The sequence below is a fragment of the Benincasa hispida genome, chromosome 1, assembly GCF_027475165.1.
Source record: "Benincasa hispida cultivar pf3 chromosome 1, pf3_genome.v1.1, whole genome shotgun sequence".
Classification (NCBI taxonomy): domain Eukaryota; kingdom Viridiplantae; phylum Streptophyta; class Magnoliopsida; order Cucurbitales; family Cucurbitaceae; genus Benincasa; species Benincasa hispida.
Genome location: NC_143478.1, coordinates 16,133,262 through 16,152,322, shown reverse-complemented (window position 1 = coordinate 16,152,322; position 19,061 = coordinate 16,133,262). Strand labels below are relative to the sequence as shown.

Here is a 19,061-nt window from a genome sequence, read left to right as displayed (position 1 = left end):
TCGGAGGCCATTCGTTGAGTTCGCGGTGTTCATATGGTGCTTTTCGTTTGTTCGTGATCTTGGAGATCGTGGTGTTCAAGTTAGTTGTGATCGTGCAGTGTAGCGGTCGTAGTGTACGAGCGTTCGTATGTTGCAGTGTTGTTGTGAACGAGTGTTCGTGATCAAGGGTCTTGAAGATGAATCTTCAAAGGTATGTGTATTCTATCCTTTGATCTTTAGAAAAGCATGCTATAATTTTGTTTTGTGCATGACCATATGTTTCTGTTTCATGATTATAATTGTGAATGTTCATATACGATTGAAATTTGAAACAATCCTTCCGCTGCTCATGGAAATCCTCATGTCTGATTTCCTTCAGAAGTGTCTTAATTCCTCTATCCAATGCATTTTCAACTTCAGCCTTGAACTCTCTGAACTTTTCAAAGGATTCAGATTTTCGTTGCATCAAATAAACATACCCATACTTAGAGTAATCATCAGTAAAGGTGATGAAATACTTATAGCCTCCCCTGGCTTGCACATTCATCGGACCACAAAGGTTAGAATGCATTAACTCTAGAGACTCTTTTGCTCGATAACCTTTTCCAGTAAAAGGATTTTTAGTCATCTTGCCCTCAAGGAAGATTTGCACAGTGGTAAAGAATTTTCCTCTAACTCGCTTAGAAGTCCATTCTTCACCAACCACTCAATCCTATTGAGATTGATGTGCCCTAATCAAAGGTGCCAAAGTTGGGCATTTTCCTTTGGAGAAATCTTTTGTCGTTTATTTTGAGTTACGGCAGTTTTAAACATCTCTATGTTATCGAGGGAACTCGTTGCTAACGATCTTAGCACATATAAGTTATTTTCTAGATTTGCTGAACAGATTTCAACTCCATCTTTATGAACAAACACTTTCTTCATATTGAAATTAAGAGTATAATTACATTGTATCAGAAACTTTACAGAAATCAAGTTCCTTTTTAACTCAGGAACTATATAAACATCATTCAAAATGATAAACTTCTTCTGTGAAGTCAACTGAACTCCTCCCACTACCACAGCTAAGACGACATGCCCTATGCCTACTTGCATCATCATCTCTCCAACCTCCAGCTACCGCCAGGATCTAATCCCCTGAAAAGAAGAACAAACATGATTAATGGCCCCAGAGTCAATAATCCAGGCAGAATCATCATTCTCCACTAAACAAGTTTCGAAAACTAGAAATCATATTTACCTTGTTTTCCCTTGACCTTGACCTTTGCCTTAACCTTATTCTTCTTCTTGATCCAGCAAGGACAATTCCTCTTCCAGTGTTCATCCTGGTTACAATGAAAACACTTTCCTTTGTCTCCGGGCATTGGTCGCCTTCCCCGCTAGGCGACAGGCTGTGGGTTAGCAGGCGCCTTCCCCTTCCCCTTACCACCCTTCTTCTTTTTCCACTTTGTAGTATTAGAAATAGAAGGTGCAGACTTAGTTCCTGAGGTCAAACCCTTATGGAACTTCTTTGATGACGAGGAAACATTTGCCTCACCAACCTTCTTCTCCTTTCTTTTTAGCAAGGATTGGAATATCTGCAACTCGTTGAGGAGAGTTATAAGGGTATAGTCCACTTTGTTCAGTATGGCATTACTAACAAAGTGCAGGAAGCTATCCGGCAATGAATGCAGGATTATGCTAATCTGCCTGCCCTTATTGATCCGAGACCCATTCATCTCTGCCAGTTGAAGGGGACCATCATTTTAAGCACATGTTCATGAATAGAGGTGTCTTTCTCCATTTTGGAGTTGAAGATGCATTTCAGAGCCTCATGCTTGAGCTGTCCAAACGATTGTCCAAACATTCCCCGTAGGGACTCCATGATCTCACGCGCTGAGACCATAGGCTCATGCTTCTTGGCTAAAACGTCATTAAGACTGGCCAAGATATAGGCTTGGGCCTTCTCATTCGTCCGTGTCCAGCACTCATAAGCCTCCCGAACATTTGAAGTGGCGTTTTGAGGTGGAATAGGAGGACACTCCTCTGTAAGGACGAACCTCAAGTCATCGATGATTAAAATGGTTGTGATCGTGTGTTTCCAACTAGCGTAGTTTTCGCCAGTCAATTTGTCGACACTAAGTAGAGATAATGTGGCTGTAACTATAATTCCGTTGTTGAAAAACGAACAAACTTAATAAGTTTATGCAATACCACATTTTAACACCAATTTTAGTTTTAACAAAATAGTTTCCAAGTACACTAAGTGAAAAGACTTCTATTTCGCAATGATGCCCCAGTAAGGTAGAACAAATGTCATCGGTGGGGTGATCAGATGCCTCTTCACTGGGATGAGACACTCTCAACCATTAGGCAGAAACAACTCTTGTAACTGACGCTGACAGTCACCATTTTTCGGTCCAGAACTTTTAACCCTTAAAAATTCCGTGTAAGTGTAACCCCTCATTTTCGGCCCTCATTTTCGACCCTAGAGTCTCGCCTCATTTTCGGTCCAAAACTTTTAACCCTTAAAAATTCTGCGTAGGGGAAAAAACGTATTAGGACAAGAGACTAAAGCGACCTTATCCTATACAGGAGATCAGATAAAGAATCATACAAAACTGCCATCCTATAGAGGGACACTCCCAGGGTGCCTCGATGCGATACATAGAAAAGTTATCCAACCTAACGAGATAGACCGTGGGATATGCTATTGCACGTCTCACTCCCACTTACTATGAATATTCTCTCTATTCACCTTGATATTGACCTACCCAAACACCATCCTTTAGGGAGACAACCCCAAGGAGCCACGAGGCCGAGGATAGATCTCACAATCTGAACATAAAGAGAGAAACGCGAAGAGGTTTAAATGAAGTATCATTCACCCTAAGTACCTTCTATTGAATGTTCTACCTAGAGGTTCATTAACTTAGACCATCCGATTACTGATTTTATCTAAGTCGGTTTAATTTGCTCAAAAACCACTCTTGTCTTTGAAATTAAACAAGTTGAAGCAGTCAAATTAAATCTTTAACAGATTGTCCTTAAAAATGCAAGCATGCATCAAATCTATCTAATTCACCTTTCCAGGTAGGTTCCCAGGTAGGGGTATTCCGTTTCTGTCAGCTTAAATACCCCAACCTAGATAGAACCAGCCGTAGCCCAAAGATCCCTTATAGATAAATTTACTATACTTTTAATCTTTTATTAGTCAATTTAATCCTATTAAACTGATTAAAAGATTAAACCTTAGGTTACTAATCTCATTAGAACCGTGATCTCAGATCTATCTCCACCAAGTTTTAAAACACTTTTAAAATCATGATTCAAGCCTAAGTTCGTATGCATGTCTTTCTTATAGATTTTAGTTCTGCTTCCTTATAACCCTTATAAAAGAAACAACTAAAACCCATCTACATTGGCATGCATAACGAGGTATTTATAACATTTATAAATTTAACCTATGGGTCATGCTTCATGCAATGTTCATTCATTACTATATATAACTTTTATATACTTGTAATGAACTAAGAAAACATGCTTCCATAAACCCTTATACTATAACACTTATAATATAAAGATGATGTATGTCTCTTAATGCATGCATAAATATAACTCTTATATTATATGATACATGAGCATGCTCTTATATATTTTAAATCATGCAAACTCTAAATCATAACTCTTACAATATAGAGATGATGCATGACCAATGCATAAGCTAAGTTGGGATTTTAACTATATGGCATACCATATGACATATAATCAAACATACATTTAAGTACATTCATCAAAAGACTAATGGACCAGGATGAACAGCCTCAATACCAGAAATAAAATTCTATCTATTATATTAACTCCATCGAGCAAACTGGTTCACAGGCGAACCAGGTCTTGAACCGTCTGGGCGAAACCTCCCTGATCATTTAGCAAACTGATCGGGTATCCACGATTGTTTACCTACGATCGAGTACCATTTACAATGCAATGAAGCATGAGGAACTCGATTTTTTAGCACACCAAAATACAAACATGCAAGTCTACATGATCGTTTAGATGACAACGTTGCCGTGAAGCACGATCGTCTAGACGATCATGTTGGGTTTTATGTATAAAAACTCGCAGTTTGTAAAATAATAAAAATTTTCTATTATCAATATACTTATTATTGATCTCATAAATTATATGAAATTCTAAATCCAATAAAATAAGATTTATGACTATTGGATGTGTACTTGAACTTTATGTGGAGATATAAGAGTGGTTCGGGTTCGAGTAAATAGTCAAACTAATCTATGGCACATGAATGAGGTTGGGTACCTTATTCAGGTAACACCATTGGATGCGACCTACTCTATAGTTGTTACAAAGAGTTGTAAAGTGTTACATACAATGTCATCCTAATTCGTACATATTATGACATAGGGAATGGGGGCGTCTTATACAATGAGTTTTGTATAAGATCAAGACCAAAAAATAAGTTATTCTTACTTTATAACCCTGTTTCCTGTTTAAGACTGACTATTTCACCTAGATGACCTAGGTAAATCGATCTTAATCCTGAGCTAACTATGAACTCCTGTTTATATGGGATTGCCCTTAAATTTGCATAGTTGAGGGTTGGCTCAACAGCACCGGCTTGATAAGATTCCCATTTTAGAGGTCAGACCGGATAGATAGCTGAGGATATAGGGTGCAAGACGGAGTTCACACCTACCCGATATAGGGATAGAAGAAAGGTTGTTCTCTCAAGTACTGAATCTAGGTCTTGAACAAGGAGCCCCACCCTCTCACTAAGCTGAGAGAGTTTGGTTTAGTGATTGGATCACAAACCAGTTGTTCATTAGAGGATCAGTAGGGACTTGAGGAATAAGACGTAATCTTGGGGGTAAAACAGATATTTGACCCAGCCGTTATTACGAACAACTTGTGAAAGGTCGACTTGTTGATTATGTTTAAATCATGTGAACATAATATATCTACAGTGGGGGAGTGCAACTATGGGCTTTAGGGGAATGACCCATTAGTTAACGAATGGGGATTGATTTGGTCTAATGAGTTTAGCCAATTAATTTCGGATCGTTGCAGCCCATGATCTGTAGGTTCACGAGGTCCCCCTACTAACTCGTAACGGACTAGCTCTAAAATAATGTGATAAGTTAATTTGAAACATTCAAATTAGAATTAAGGGAATTAGTAATTATATGAGATATAATTATATGTTTAATTTTAGAATTGAATGGAATATGAGAATTTATATATTTAAATATGATTTAAATATATAAAGATGGATATGTGTTAAAATTAATTTAATATTTGATATTAAATTAATTAAGTTTTATTTAATAATTAATTTATGAAATTAATTAAATTTCTCATTTTAAAATCAAAATAGATTTAATAAAATCAAATTTTGATTTTTTGAGATAAAATTGAAAAAGGAAAAGAAAATAAAACACTTAAATGGAAAATGAGGATTTTTCATTATCCATCTTTTGAAATAGCTCACTCAAATGACATTATCTTTGCCTTGTCTTCTCCAAGCATGAGCTGCAATTCAAGCAACTCTTTTCTTTGCATGTTGGTCTGCAATATAATGAAAAGATTTGAGTGAAAATCGGGCATGCAATCTATAGAGAATTTTAGAGAAAATTTGGATTGAAGAAAGGGTTCTTCAACAAGGTTGTTGCAGTGAGCTATTCTCCTTCATCCCTTGATTTAAACTTGTTTTGAGTTCCACAACTCAATCTAGAGCACCAAGAGAGTAGTGGAAAAAATCTTGAGGTGATCTGCAACAAGATATGGACAAGATAGCAGCTGGAGATGGAGCTTTGAAGAAGTTCTACAAGAGGTATGTCTTGAAACTCACTTTTTTCTGCAAAAGCATGCTTTATGTTTTGCCAAAATTAGTAAATTTGAGTGCTTAGATGATCTTTGTGCTTTCGTTGTTGTTGATACAATCCTACAATTGGTATCAGAGCATCAAATAAGCATTCGATTCGGTTTAATTTTGATTGGTGGGTGTTTTATATGAGAAATATGAAACTGGTGCACTGATATGGTTTTCTGAGTTTTGGCTATTTAATTCTCTTTAAGTTCTCATTTAAATTTGTAATTGGCTCTTGCTTGATGAGCTTTAATGTGTTTCCAAGAGTCTGTAATTTATTTGGAGTCATTAAAATTGAAATTAAGCTGTAAATCAAAGAAACACGCAAAAAGGCCGAGTTGCAGTTCTAGAAAATTAGCCTATGTTCTTATCGTCGCTGAGCTTCAGTATCTAAACGACCGTTTAGCTTCATGTGTTAGACGATGTGAAGAAACGCTAGACGATCATATAGTAATGGGCATTGGTCGTTGTGATGTTGAACGCTAGACGATCATGTACCTGCGGGAGCTAAACGATGCGTTCAATTTGTTATACGATAACACTAAGCGATCGTTTAGCTTTGGCATGGGAAATAAACGATACGTTCAATTTACTATACGATTGTACTTTATGATTGTTTAGCAATGATGCATGCTAAGCAATGCGATGAAGTGCTACGTGATAGCATTAAGCGATCGTTTAGAAGCGAAGCTAAGCGATCGTGTAGATGAAGTGCTAAGCGATGCGAAGTTCCTGTGCGATAGAACTAAACAATCGCTTACCTACAATGTTGAACGATGCGATGATGTTCTATACAATGAAGCTAACCAACCGTTTAGCTACGACAGATACTAAACGATGACATAAAGCGCTAGAGGATGGTGTTAAGCAATCATTTGGTTCTATACGATAGAACTAAGCGATGCGATGAAGAGATATATGATAGCCCTGAGCAATCGCTTACTACGATCGTTTACCTATGATCGAGAGCTAAACGATGCATTGAGTGGCTAAATGATAGCACTATGCGATCGTTTACCTCTATGTGGCAGCTAAGCGATGTGTCGAGTTGCTATGCGATAGCACTACGCGATCGCATACCTTTGTGCAACAGTTGGGCGATGCATTGAATGCTATGCGATGGAATTAAACGATCGTTTTCCTTTTACGTGCGCTAAACGATCGGCTTCATGCGTTAGACGATGGAGCTAAGTGATCGTGTAATAAATTGTCTGTGCTAAACGATGGACCTGCGCAATAGTGTGAGACACTATGCGATCGTGTAGCTTCCTTTGGCACTAGACGACGACACTATGCGATAGAAGGAAAATACTACATGATTGTGTAGCTTTGCTAAACGACCAAGCATTTACTAAACGATCAGGAAAAATGTAAGACGATGGTCGTCATTGCTAAACGATGAGACTTAGTAAGATGTTGAACATGTGCAAGGGATGCCAGTTCGACCAGTTCTCTTGTGGTCTGGTCCGGTTCAACTTCCAATGGTTCTTGGCTGGTCCGGTTCAGATGGTTCGGGTCTGATTCAAGTTACTTGAGTTCGTTTTGGAGCGGTTCGAGCGGTCCGGAGCGGTTCGGAAGCTATTTTGTAATAATTAGGTTTTGTTTGCTTGTTTTTTGCCAAAACTAAAACCATATCAGTCTGTGTTTAATTATTTATGCATTTGATATATGTTATAATTAAATAAATCTTGTATGTGCATATAGTATGCCATTTAGATTTAAAATCCCACCATAGGAAGCATGTTACATGCATTGAAAGTATGTTATAATTGTTATGATATATAGTATGCATGTTAGGGTTTCTTGTATTTAATATAAATGTTATATTAAATGTTGAATGCCTCATGTATGTTATGAATGAATAGCATGTCTAAAGTTTTATAAGTTGTAATAAAATTGGGTTAGACATTTAAAATCCATAAACAACAGCTGTATGCTCACGTAGGTTGACCACCTGTTTTAATTGTTAAAACTTATAAAACCTAGGTTACAAACTCAACCGATATATCATCCTATCTAAGGCTAGGGGTACTTAAGTTGACGGTTTATGGAATACCTCCTACCTAGGGATTATGGCTGAATTATTGAGCGTTGGTAACTGATTTTATGAGCATACGTGAGTGATGTGAGGTAATAAAATGGTTTATCACCTAAACATCGTAGGTTAAAATCCAATTATAAGAGTTATACTTGGATAAATCACATAGATTTAGGGTTGTTTTATTAGCCGAAAAGAACCTAAGTATAAATCTACCCAAAATAGAACACTTCAGTGGCAGTTTAATAACTTCTATATGATAAAGTTATTAGAAAACTTCAGTGGGAGATTAATAACATATACGATACGTTATTTTTAGCTCTCACGACTCTAAGAGTTCACAATCCAGATTTAAGCGGTACTTCGTGTCACCATGGTAGTGACCTCCCTATAGAGAGTATTTTTTAGCTTAAATCTATATTTCGGTGAATAAGAGGAAGTTGTTCAAATATAAGTTTATTATACGATAAATAGATTTCAACTACCACGTCTCTATATAGTTTACACCGTGAGATTCATATGACACTTCGTGTCACCCTAGGAGTGACCTCCCTACGGAAAGTGTTTTGTATGAGTCAATATCAAGGTAAACGGAGAAAGTAGTTCATAGTAAGTGGGTGAAGGATATGTGTCAATATATCCTACGGTCTCCTCCATTAGTCTGAACCTTGAGATTCCTATGTTGCGCCTGCTGGTTAGCTTTAAGCGACCCTTTACTAGTCGTTTAGCGACAGCTATCCCCACGAAGGGAACATAGGATTCGAAACAACCCAGGCTTCAGTAAAATGAATAGGGTTTTATAGTTCCATCTTGGATATTGTCTTCTATTTTCGAGGCAAGTTCATACTGTTCTATAAGATCTGAAAATGGTGGGTCACACTTACAAGAATTACTAAGTTATTAGTAAAGATCTTGACCGAAAATGATAACTAAACGACTATAAGAATAAGAGTTATTCCGGGGATAGTTTTTGGTCAAAATTGTTTGTTTTACTGAAGGAGTATCTGACTGCCCCATGGTAGCACATATTCTGACTCACTAAAATATCGTTGCAAATAAATAATGGTTATAGGTACATTATTACTTTTTGCTAAATCTTGATTTTGGATTTAGTTACAATTTTCTAATTAGAATTTATTTGAATTTTATCAGTATGTCGAATTCTAGAATACTCACTTCTAATATTATTAACAGTAAAATCAAATCAACAAACAAATTACTACCGGTTGATTACACCAACAGAGTTTTAACAGAGGATTGTCCTCTATCTCCCAACTCATCTAAAATTATGAATTATGTAAATGAGAATGCTAAATTCGAACAACAAGATAAAAATGATTTACTTGTTATTGAAGCATGTTTAGTGGAAAACAATAAAATCTAGATAATTGATTCAGGTGTCGCTAATCATGTATGTACTATCTCACAGGAAACAAGTTCCTGAGACTGTTGACAGAAGGTGAAACAATCTTTAAGGTAGGGACTGGGGAGATTGTTTCGGCCAAAGCAGTGGGAGATATGAAGTTATTTATTGGAGATAAGTACATTTATTTGAAAAATATATATTATATTCTTTCTATGAAAAGGAATCTAATATCTGTCTCTTGTTTGTTAGAACAAAATTATAAAGTTTATTTCGAAAATGGTGAAGTGTTCATCAAAATGGGAAATAAACAGATTTGCTATGCAAAATTAGAAAATAACTTATACATGTTAAACCAACTGAGTTCAAATCTGTTTTGAACATAGAGATATTTAAAACTACTGGGACTCATAAGAAAAGGAAGATTTCTCCAAATGCCTATTTTTGGCACTTGAGACTGGGTCACATAAATCTCAACAGGATTGAGAGATTGGTTAAGAATGGTCATCTAAACAAGTTGGAAGACAGTTCATTACTACCATGTGAGTCCTGCCTTGAGGGTAAAATGACAAAAAGATCTTTTCTGGAAAAGGTGTTAGAGCCAAAGAAACCCTAGAGTTGATTCACTCAGACCTTTCTGGGCCTCTAAATGTTAGAGCAAGAGGAGGGTTTGAATATTTCATCAGTTTTATAGATGATTATTCAAGGTATGGGCATATTTACCTAATTCACCAAAAGTCCAAAACTTTTGAAAAGTTCAAAGAGTATAAGACTGAGGTTGAGAACCAATTAGGTAAAAAGATTAAAACACTTTGATTGGATCGAGGTGGTGAATATATGGACATAGAATTCCATAACTATTTGATAGAAAATGGAATTTAGTCTCAACTCACAGCCCCTGGCACACCTCAGCAGAACGGTGTGGCAGAGAGGAGAAACAGACCTTGTTGGACATGGTTCGTTCCATGATAATTATGCTCAATTACCAAATTCTTTTTGGGAACACGCAGTTGAGACTGCGGTGTATATGTTGAACATAGTTCCCTCGAAAAGCGTTTCTGAAACGCCTTACGAGCTCTGGATAGGACATAAAGAAAATTTACATCACTTCAGGATTTAGGGTTGTCCAGCACATGTGTTGGGGCAGAATCCTAAAAAGTTGGAACACCATTCAAAAGTATGCCTATTTGTAGGCTACTCAAAAGAAACTAAAAGTGGTCTCTTTTATGATCCTCAAGAAGATAAAATGTTTGTATCGACAAATGCAACCTTCCTGGAGGAAAATTATATAAATAACCATCAACCTCGCAGTAAGCTAGTAATAGAAGAAATGTCTAGAGAAACGACAAACATATCAATAAGAGTTGTTGATCGAGTCGGTTCTTCAACAAGAGTTGTTGATAAAGCAGGTTCGTCAACAAGAGTTTTTGATGAAATTGATACTTCACATCCTTCTCAAAAGTTGAGAATGGCTCGTCGTAGTGGGAGGGTTGTGCAACAGCCTGACCGGTACATGGGTTTAACTGAAACTCAAGTCATCATACCAGATGATAGTTTAGAGGATCCATTGTCTTTTAATCAAGCAATGAATGATGTGAACAAAGACCAATGGATTAGAGCCATGGACCTTGAAATGGAATCTATGTATTTCAATTCTATCTGAGATCTTATAGATCAACCTGAAGGGGTAAAACCCATCGATTGTAAATGGATCTACAAGAGAAAACGAGACCAAGCTGGTAAGGTATAGACCTACAAAACTAGACTTGTGGCAAAAGGGTTTACCCAAAGAGAGGGGTTAGATTTTGAAGAAACCTTCTCTCCAGTTGTCATGATAAAGTCTATTAGGATATTCTTATCCATAGCCACATTTTATGATTATGAAATTTGGTAAATGGATGTCAAGACAGCTTTTTTGAATGGCTATCTTGAAGAGACTATTTATATGTCTCAACCAGAAGGGTTTATACTACAGGGTCAAGAGCACAAAGTTTGCAAGCTTAATCGATCCATTTATGGATTAAAACAAGCTTCTAGATCCTAGAATATGAGATTTGATGCTACGATCAAATCTTTTGGCTTTGAACAAAATGTTGATGAACCCTGTGTATACAAGAAGATCGTCAACAAACCGTCGTTTTTTTGGTGTTGTATGTTGATGATATTCTACTCATTAGGAATGAGGTAGAATATCTAGCTAACGTTAAGAGATGGCTGGCTTCAAAATTCCAAATGAAAGATTTGGGAGAAGCACAGTATGTTCTTGGAATCCAAATAATTCGGAATCGCAAGAACAGAACACTGACATTATCTCAAGCATCTTATATAAACAAGATGTTGTCTAGGTATAAAATGCAAAATTCCAATAAAGGATTTTTACCTTTCAGGCATGGAATTCACTTGTCTAAGGAACAGAGTCCTAAGACACCTCAAGAAGTTGAAGAGATAAATTGAATTCAAAATGCATCTGGAGTTGGGAGTTTGATGTATGCAATGTTGTGTACTCGTCCCAATATATACTATTCCCTAGGAATTGTCAGCAGATTTTAGTCTAATCCTGGTCATGACCATTGGACTATTTTTAAAAATATTCTCAAGTATCTTCAGAGAACGAGAGATTATATGCTCTTGTATGGTCCTAAACATCTGATCCTTACTGGATACACTGATTCTGACTTTCAGACCGGTATTGATTCGAGGAAATAAACTCCAGGGTTAGTATTCACTCTTAACGGAGAAGCAGTGATGTGGAGGAGCATCAAGCAGAGTTGTATTGCAGACTCCTTAATAGAAGCTGAATATGTAGCTGTAAGCGAATTAGTAAAAGAAACATAGTTGATCCATTTATGAAGGCCCTCTCGGCTAAAATGTTCGAGGGTCACCTAATAGAACTAGGTCTATGAGTTTTGTATCACTAAGGCAAGTGGGAGAATTAATGGGTATTGTGATGCCCTAGTTTTTTGTATTTGTACGTTTTATTCTCTTCATGTAAACTCAACATTGTATATATTTGTATAAATTGATCCACTGGAGTTTTAGTTCAAGTAGGAGTATAATTGGGTTTTACGTCCTAAAAACTCGCAGTTTATAAAATAATAAATATTTTCTATTATCAATATACTTGTTATTGATCTCATAAATTGTATGAAAGTCTAAATCCAATAAACTAAGACCCATGATTATTGAATGTGAGCTTGAACTTTATGTGGAGACATAAGAGTGGATCTGGTTCGAGTAAATAGTCAAAATGATCTATAGTACATGAATGAGGCTGGGTACCTTATTCTGGTAACACCATTGGATGCGGCCTACTTTGTAGTTGTTACAAAGAGTTGTAAAGTGTTACATACAATCTGATCCTAATTCGTACATATTATGACATGAGGAGTGGGGGCATCCTATGCAATGAGTTTGCATAAGATCAGGACCAAGAAATAAGTCACTCTTACTTTATAACGTTGTTTACTGTTTAAGACTGACATTTTACCTAGATGACCTAGGTAACTTGATCTTAATCCGGAGCTAACTATGAACTCCTTCTTGGATTACACTACAATAAACTAGGACATCTACAATACCATAGACATTCTCCCACTTGCCCTGGATTACACTACTCGGAGTCCTAGTCCAACTAGGTGGCCCTCGAAAACTTTAGCCAAGAGGGTCTTAGTGAATGGATCAGCAAGGTTTTCTTCAAAGGCTATATTTGTGACGAGCACATCTTCTCTATGTACGATCTCTCGGATAAGATGGTACTTTCTTTCAATGTGTTTTCCACGCTTGTGACTCCTGGGTTCCTTTGAGTTAGCAACTGCACCACTGTTGTCACAATACAGTGTGATAGGCAGGTGCATATTTGGAACGACTTCCAAATCAGCTAAGAATTTGCGTAGCCATACTGCTTCCTTAGCAGCTTTGCATGCAGCCACGTATTTCGCTTCCATGGTGGAGTCAGCAATACAACTTTGCTTGATACTTCTCCAAACCATAGCTCCTCCGTTAGGAGTGAAAATTGATCCTAAGGTAGATTTCCTGGAATCTACGTCAGTCTGAAAATCAGAATCAGTGTATCCTGTAAAGATCAAATCCTTAGGTCCATACACAAGCATATAGTCCATCGTTCTCCTTAGATGCTTGAGGATATTTTTTACAGCGGTCTAATGATCGTGTCAAGGATTGGATTGGAACCTACTAACGATTCCAACTGCAAAATATATGGCGGGGCGTGTACACAACATAGCGTACATCAAACTCCCAACTGTAGATGCATATGAAATTTTGTTCATCTCCTCAACCTCTTGAGGTGTCTTAGGACATTGTTCCTTCGACAAATGAATTCCATGCCTGAAAGGTAATAAGTTTTTCTTGGAATTTTGCATATTATACCTTGACAACATCTTGTCAATATAAGATGCCCAAGATAGTGCCAATGTTCTATTCTTTTGATTTCGAAAAATCTGTATTCCTATAACATACTGAGCATCACCCAAATCTTTCATTTGGAACTGTGTTGCTAACCATCTCTTTACGTCAGCAAGAAAACTTGTCTCATTCCCAATGAGCAAGATATCATCAACATATAGAACTAAGAATACTACAGTTTTGTTGACTATCTTCTTGTATACACAAGGTTCGTCAATGTTCTGTTCAAAGGCATAAGATTTGATCGCAGTATCAAATCTTATATTCCAGGATTTGAACGCTTGTTTCAGTCCATTAGCCAACAACAAATAGATTAGTTTTTGGTTCATTATCTACTTAACTTAGTTTTAAAAAAAGAAAATATGAAAGAAAGAAATGTAACAACTCAAATATTGTGTAGAGATTTACAAATTGAACTCACATTTCTCTAACTCATACTCCGCTTTCTTTTTTGTGCAGAAAGAACAAAGAAATCATCAATTTTAGAGAGCTTCATTGTTACAAGATCATGAGCAACATATATGGAATAAATGCATCTTCTTGTTGTTATCTAAATAGGTTACGCTCCATATCTGGAACAGGAACAACTTGTAGTTATGCCAAACTAGATCATGAGTATTCAAAAAAAAAAAAAAAAAAAAAGGAACTTCAGATGAAAATCAAATTGTAAAACAAACCTGTAAAAAGGAATATCCCTTGAAACAAAAGCATCTTCTTGTACCGTAGAATGTTCTTCTAACACACCATAATGAGTGCTCAAAAAACAAAAACTTGTATTTGATGTAGCTTATCAGTAAAGAAAATAATTTCTTTAAGCAATGGACATTGATGTAATAAGTAAACATGCTAGTAGAGGAGATGCTCATCTTAGGTGGGTTATGGTGGTTCTTTTCCTCCTAAATCTTTAAATTGATTCCTCAACCGGAAAAAGGTCCAATTGAACTATTTTCTAAGGGCTGCTCGACAATCTCATCATCCTCTAATGGCCACGACAACGAAGGCTCAGCATCAACTTCAGTGGAAGGGCCACTACCGCTGTAGGTTTTCAAATATAATGAACAATCCATCAATGTCTCAAACAATCAACCTTTGAAAACCTAACTCAAGAACAAAAGTAATCCAATGAAATTCAAATCCTGTTTGCAAAATAGATATAAAAACGTGAGCAATTTGGGAAATAGGTTAGGGAAAAAGAAACTACGACATGTTTGAAATGGATTTCACAAACTAGAGCAATTTTGGATGTGAAAAGCATGAAAATAGAAGGAATGAGAGTGAGAGCAAAATGGGAAAATTGAACTGCAAGAAGAATGGAAAATAACATACTTCAATTCTTGCAAATTCATGGGCTGCATTGGTTTCAGTTGGTCCATTCTCTACCAGAAGAAAAAAGCAAATACTTGAAATCAATTATTTGCTTGCCTAAAGACGGCACAAAAAAAATTAGCCATTAGCCAACAACAAATAGATTAGTGAGCTGACCTTGTAAGGAACAACAAACGATTTAGGAATTCGAAACTTAAGACATTTGAATCAAAGTATAGCTACACTAGGAATCTTTGAAAATGTGTTTGTTAAAGCAATATGATTATGAATCAACAATCTCAAATTGTCTCTCAAAATCAATGATGCAGAGAAATAATGGAGTTATTTCAGTTGTTCTTACAGAAGACACACTAGAATTTTGCAAATTGACAATCAAATATCATATTCCAAAAGTTACAATAAAATTCAATTTCCATAATATTCCATGCCTATAAAGCAACAAGCACGCCAATTAAGCAATAAAACAAACTTAGTAGTATGCCTATAATCAAGTTCTAATATAAATTTAACATCAAAGTAACTTTGCAACTAAACAATCTAACTAGATTGTTGTCTGATTACCATCGGATTATTTTCATAGTGATTGTCTATCTAATTACTATTTGATGTTGATTCTAATGATATTAATTACTATTTGATAATGATTGTTATCTTATTATTATCTTATTGATATCTTATATTGGTTGCTAATGACAATGGTTTGCTATATTATTGTCCAAGTATTATATTGAATGTTATGTTATCAGATTACTAATGAAATGAAAAAAGATGTCAAACTCATCACCAGTACAACTTTTCAAATTTTGTAAGAAAGATAATGATATGGAGGGAAACAATATATAAAAGACGAAATTAAAATCAAACAAAAAAATATTTTTGTTTGATATGTGTCAAACACTACAACAAAGTAAAATTTGATTATGTATCAAGCAAGTTGTAAATCATATTAGTCAAAGTATATACAAGTTGGCTAAGACGCTTACAAAAAAAAAAAAAAAATTATGGTAAAATGTCACCTCTACACACCTTTCAATTTTTACACATTATTACTTCTCATACATACTTAAAAAACTCTCTAAAGGTAATTTTTTAAAAAAATTTAACCACGTATAGATTATCAACATAGAAACCAATAGCAAACAAACTTATTTTTTTTATAATACATATAAACCAATAAGAAAATTATTTCAAATGATAAAACTGTTAAAAATATTTATAAGATATAACAAAATTTTAGAACTATCAATGATAGATATTAACAATGTCTATCGGCGTCTATCATTGATAATTCTAAAATTTTATTACATTTTTGTAAATATTTTATTATATAGATGACCGTATAGGTTATCAACATAGCAAACAAACTTATTTTTTCAAAAGAAGAAAAGAAAACAGAAAAGGAGAAGAAACAAACACCAAATGAGAAAGAAAATTCAAAGTTAGAAAGTGTAGTTGGGTCAGCCATCTGATAGCATGAAGAGAAGCAAAGGGTGATTGAAGAATGAACATAATTGTGCAGTCCAACCAACACACACACACACACAACACTGTGAAAGAGTATAGCTGTGAATAATGACACAAAAACCAACAAAAACACAACACCAAAACAGTCTTATATAAATTTAAGAGAAGGTGTAATAAAAGAATATATCATAAACCTACATTCCCATAAATAGCAAACCCCAATTACTTTCTTCCCTAAAATAACATCTCATAACCTAAAACATGAAGGACATTTTCAGGGCTTCCCTTTTCCTCTTCTTCTTGATCCCTTCTCCTCTCTCTCTCTCTCTCTTTTTTACACCCTTAAAACTTTATTTCCCACAACTTCACTTCTGATCTCTTTTCCAGTTAAAAATAATAATAATAATTAAATCTATTTCTTCACCTCACTCTTCAAGTACTCCCTTTTTACTATCACTTTGAATCTTTCTTCTTCTTTTTTCATTTTTTTTTTTTTTACTTGTCTCTCCATCTGAAGCATCATCATCCATGGAGAGGAACTGTTTACGCACCGTGTATCGTACAAGTTTAACAACAATGAACACGACGATTGGTGGAGGAGCCAACCCCGCCAACGCAGCCGTGAAAAGCCAGAGGAACAAGCTGTGCCGAGCAGCGGAGGAGGATTTCATAAATGGGATTTCATGGCCTCCAAGAAGTTACGCATGCAACTTCTGCAAGAGGGAATTTAGATCAGCTCAAGCTCTTGGTGGTCATATGAATGTTCATAGGAGAGATAGAGCCTTGCTTTATTCTCCTCCAGCTGATGGTCAGTTCACAAATCTCAACCTTAACCTTCACCATAACCCTAACCCTAATATCCCATCTCACGACGATGTCGCATTCGTCGGTCAAAAAGCTTCGGATTTGAAGTCGCCATCTACGACGCGGGAGATTGCGAAGCGTAATATATTTGAGACAGCTCATTGGAAGAAGGGTGAGAAATTTAATATTGGGTTGGACATTGAAATCAGTACTACTTCCACCAATGTACTTACCGACTCCAATAAGGACATTGATTTGGAGCTTCGATTAGGCTACTCAACTTAGAGATCAAGTTGTGGGATTTTCAGTGATGATATTTGATCTTGTAACATGTTCTTCAAATTTTCTCGTATGTTTTCTTTTTTGTTGTTAAAATTTGAATATTATTCACCATCTGTTGTTATTTTTTTGCATTGTCCTCAACCATGACATTATTATTGTTTCCATCTTTCACTTTTTGTACGTTTTCATTGGTAATTTCATCTTTTTCTGTATGATTTGAAGGATTTGATCTTTTCTGATCAAACTTCTGTGTTAGCTTCTTGATTTAGTTCCAAGAGAGTGAGAAGGAATGTGATTAAATTCCCACTTGAAATGCTTTGAATCACACTTATAACGACCAAGCATGAGGTCTTGTTGCATTATCTAAATTATTTGATATTTCTTTTTAATAATAAAAGCGGTCTCTCCCTTTGTTCATAGAGGTAGCTCACCTATTGTTAGTGAACAACGTAAATTTGTACCAATTTTTACTGTTTACGTTTTTTTAGTTTCTTTGCTTGTCGATTTCGTTTCTATAATAACAATATATTTAATGTGTAATGTGTAATTTCATTCTTCCCTTTCCTCTCTTTTATCATTCTTTTTAATGTGATTCCTTATCGTTCCATACCAATTTTTTTAACAATATACACGAGAAGCAAGAAGGGTTAATAGAAGCACCGAAATATCTCAATTAAATTGACACATCTATAGTACACTCATCATGCTCCATAACCAAAATTATTGATGACCTTGAACAGGGCACATACCAATCATTCACAACGCTTAATATTATCTAGATATCTTTTGAAGATTTTAAGTATAGTTAATAGGGATTTAGGAGAGATATATCTTCATTGGTATGAAGTTTATTTTGAGTAAAGTAAAAAACCAAATGATGAGGTCGGGTTATGACAACCAAGATATGGATAATACCATCATATCATTTTGGAGATATGTGGAGGGTCGTTGTTGACCAAACTAAAATAACGAGAATGGTTTGATATGAAGTTAAAATGATACATACATAAGGATGGGATGTGAGGGGAGTGGAATAAAAAAAAAGATTGATTGATGTGTGAGATTGCATGGAAGTGAAGTTAGTAAAGATGTTAAGAAAAAGAATGATAATTGGGGTTTTGAAGGGTTTGATTTCATTGGATGCTTTTTTTCCAAAAGAATGAGAGAAAGAGGGTATTGTAGAAGTTGAGGAAGGAGGTTTTATGTGTATTGGTTTTGCATGTTCCCGACAATGTCTGGGCGTCAAATGCTATGATGGGTTTTCCTTATTTGGATCGAAATGCTTTGGTCTGTCCAAAGTATTTCAGACTAACTGTGACGCCCTCTTTCAATTTTACTTCCCTTTTTCTTACCCACACACTCCATTTCTCTATTCTATCTCTCTTACACACATTACCAATCAAATTACTATAACTCTTCACACCCATCTTCTTGAGACATCATTACCTATTACTCTACTTTCTTTCTTAATAATCACATTCATATACTTACTAATCAGCTTTTGATTACCCTTT

The 19,061-nt window shown here is 35.6% G+C and overlaps 1 protein-coding gene across 1 annotated transcript; it reads left to right on the top strand.

The window, feature by feature from the left end:
* Positions 1-16,989: 16,989 nt before the first annotated feature.
* On the top strand, positions 16,990-17,550 carry LOC120069486 (transcriptional regulator SUPERMAN-like). The gene has a single exon (XM_039021260.2). The coding sequence runs from the start codon at positions 16,990-16,992 to the stop codon at positions 17,548-17,550; it is 561 nt and encodes a 186-aa protein (XP_038877188.1).
* Positions 17,551-19,061: the final 1,511 nt, after the last annotated feature.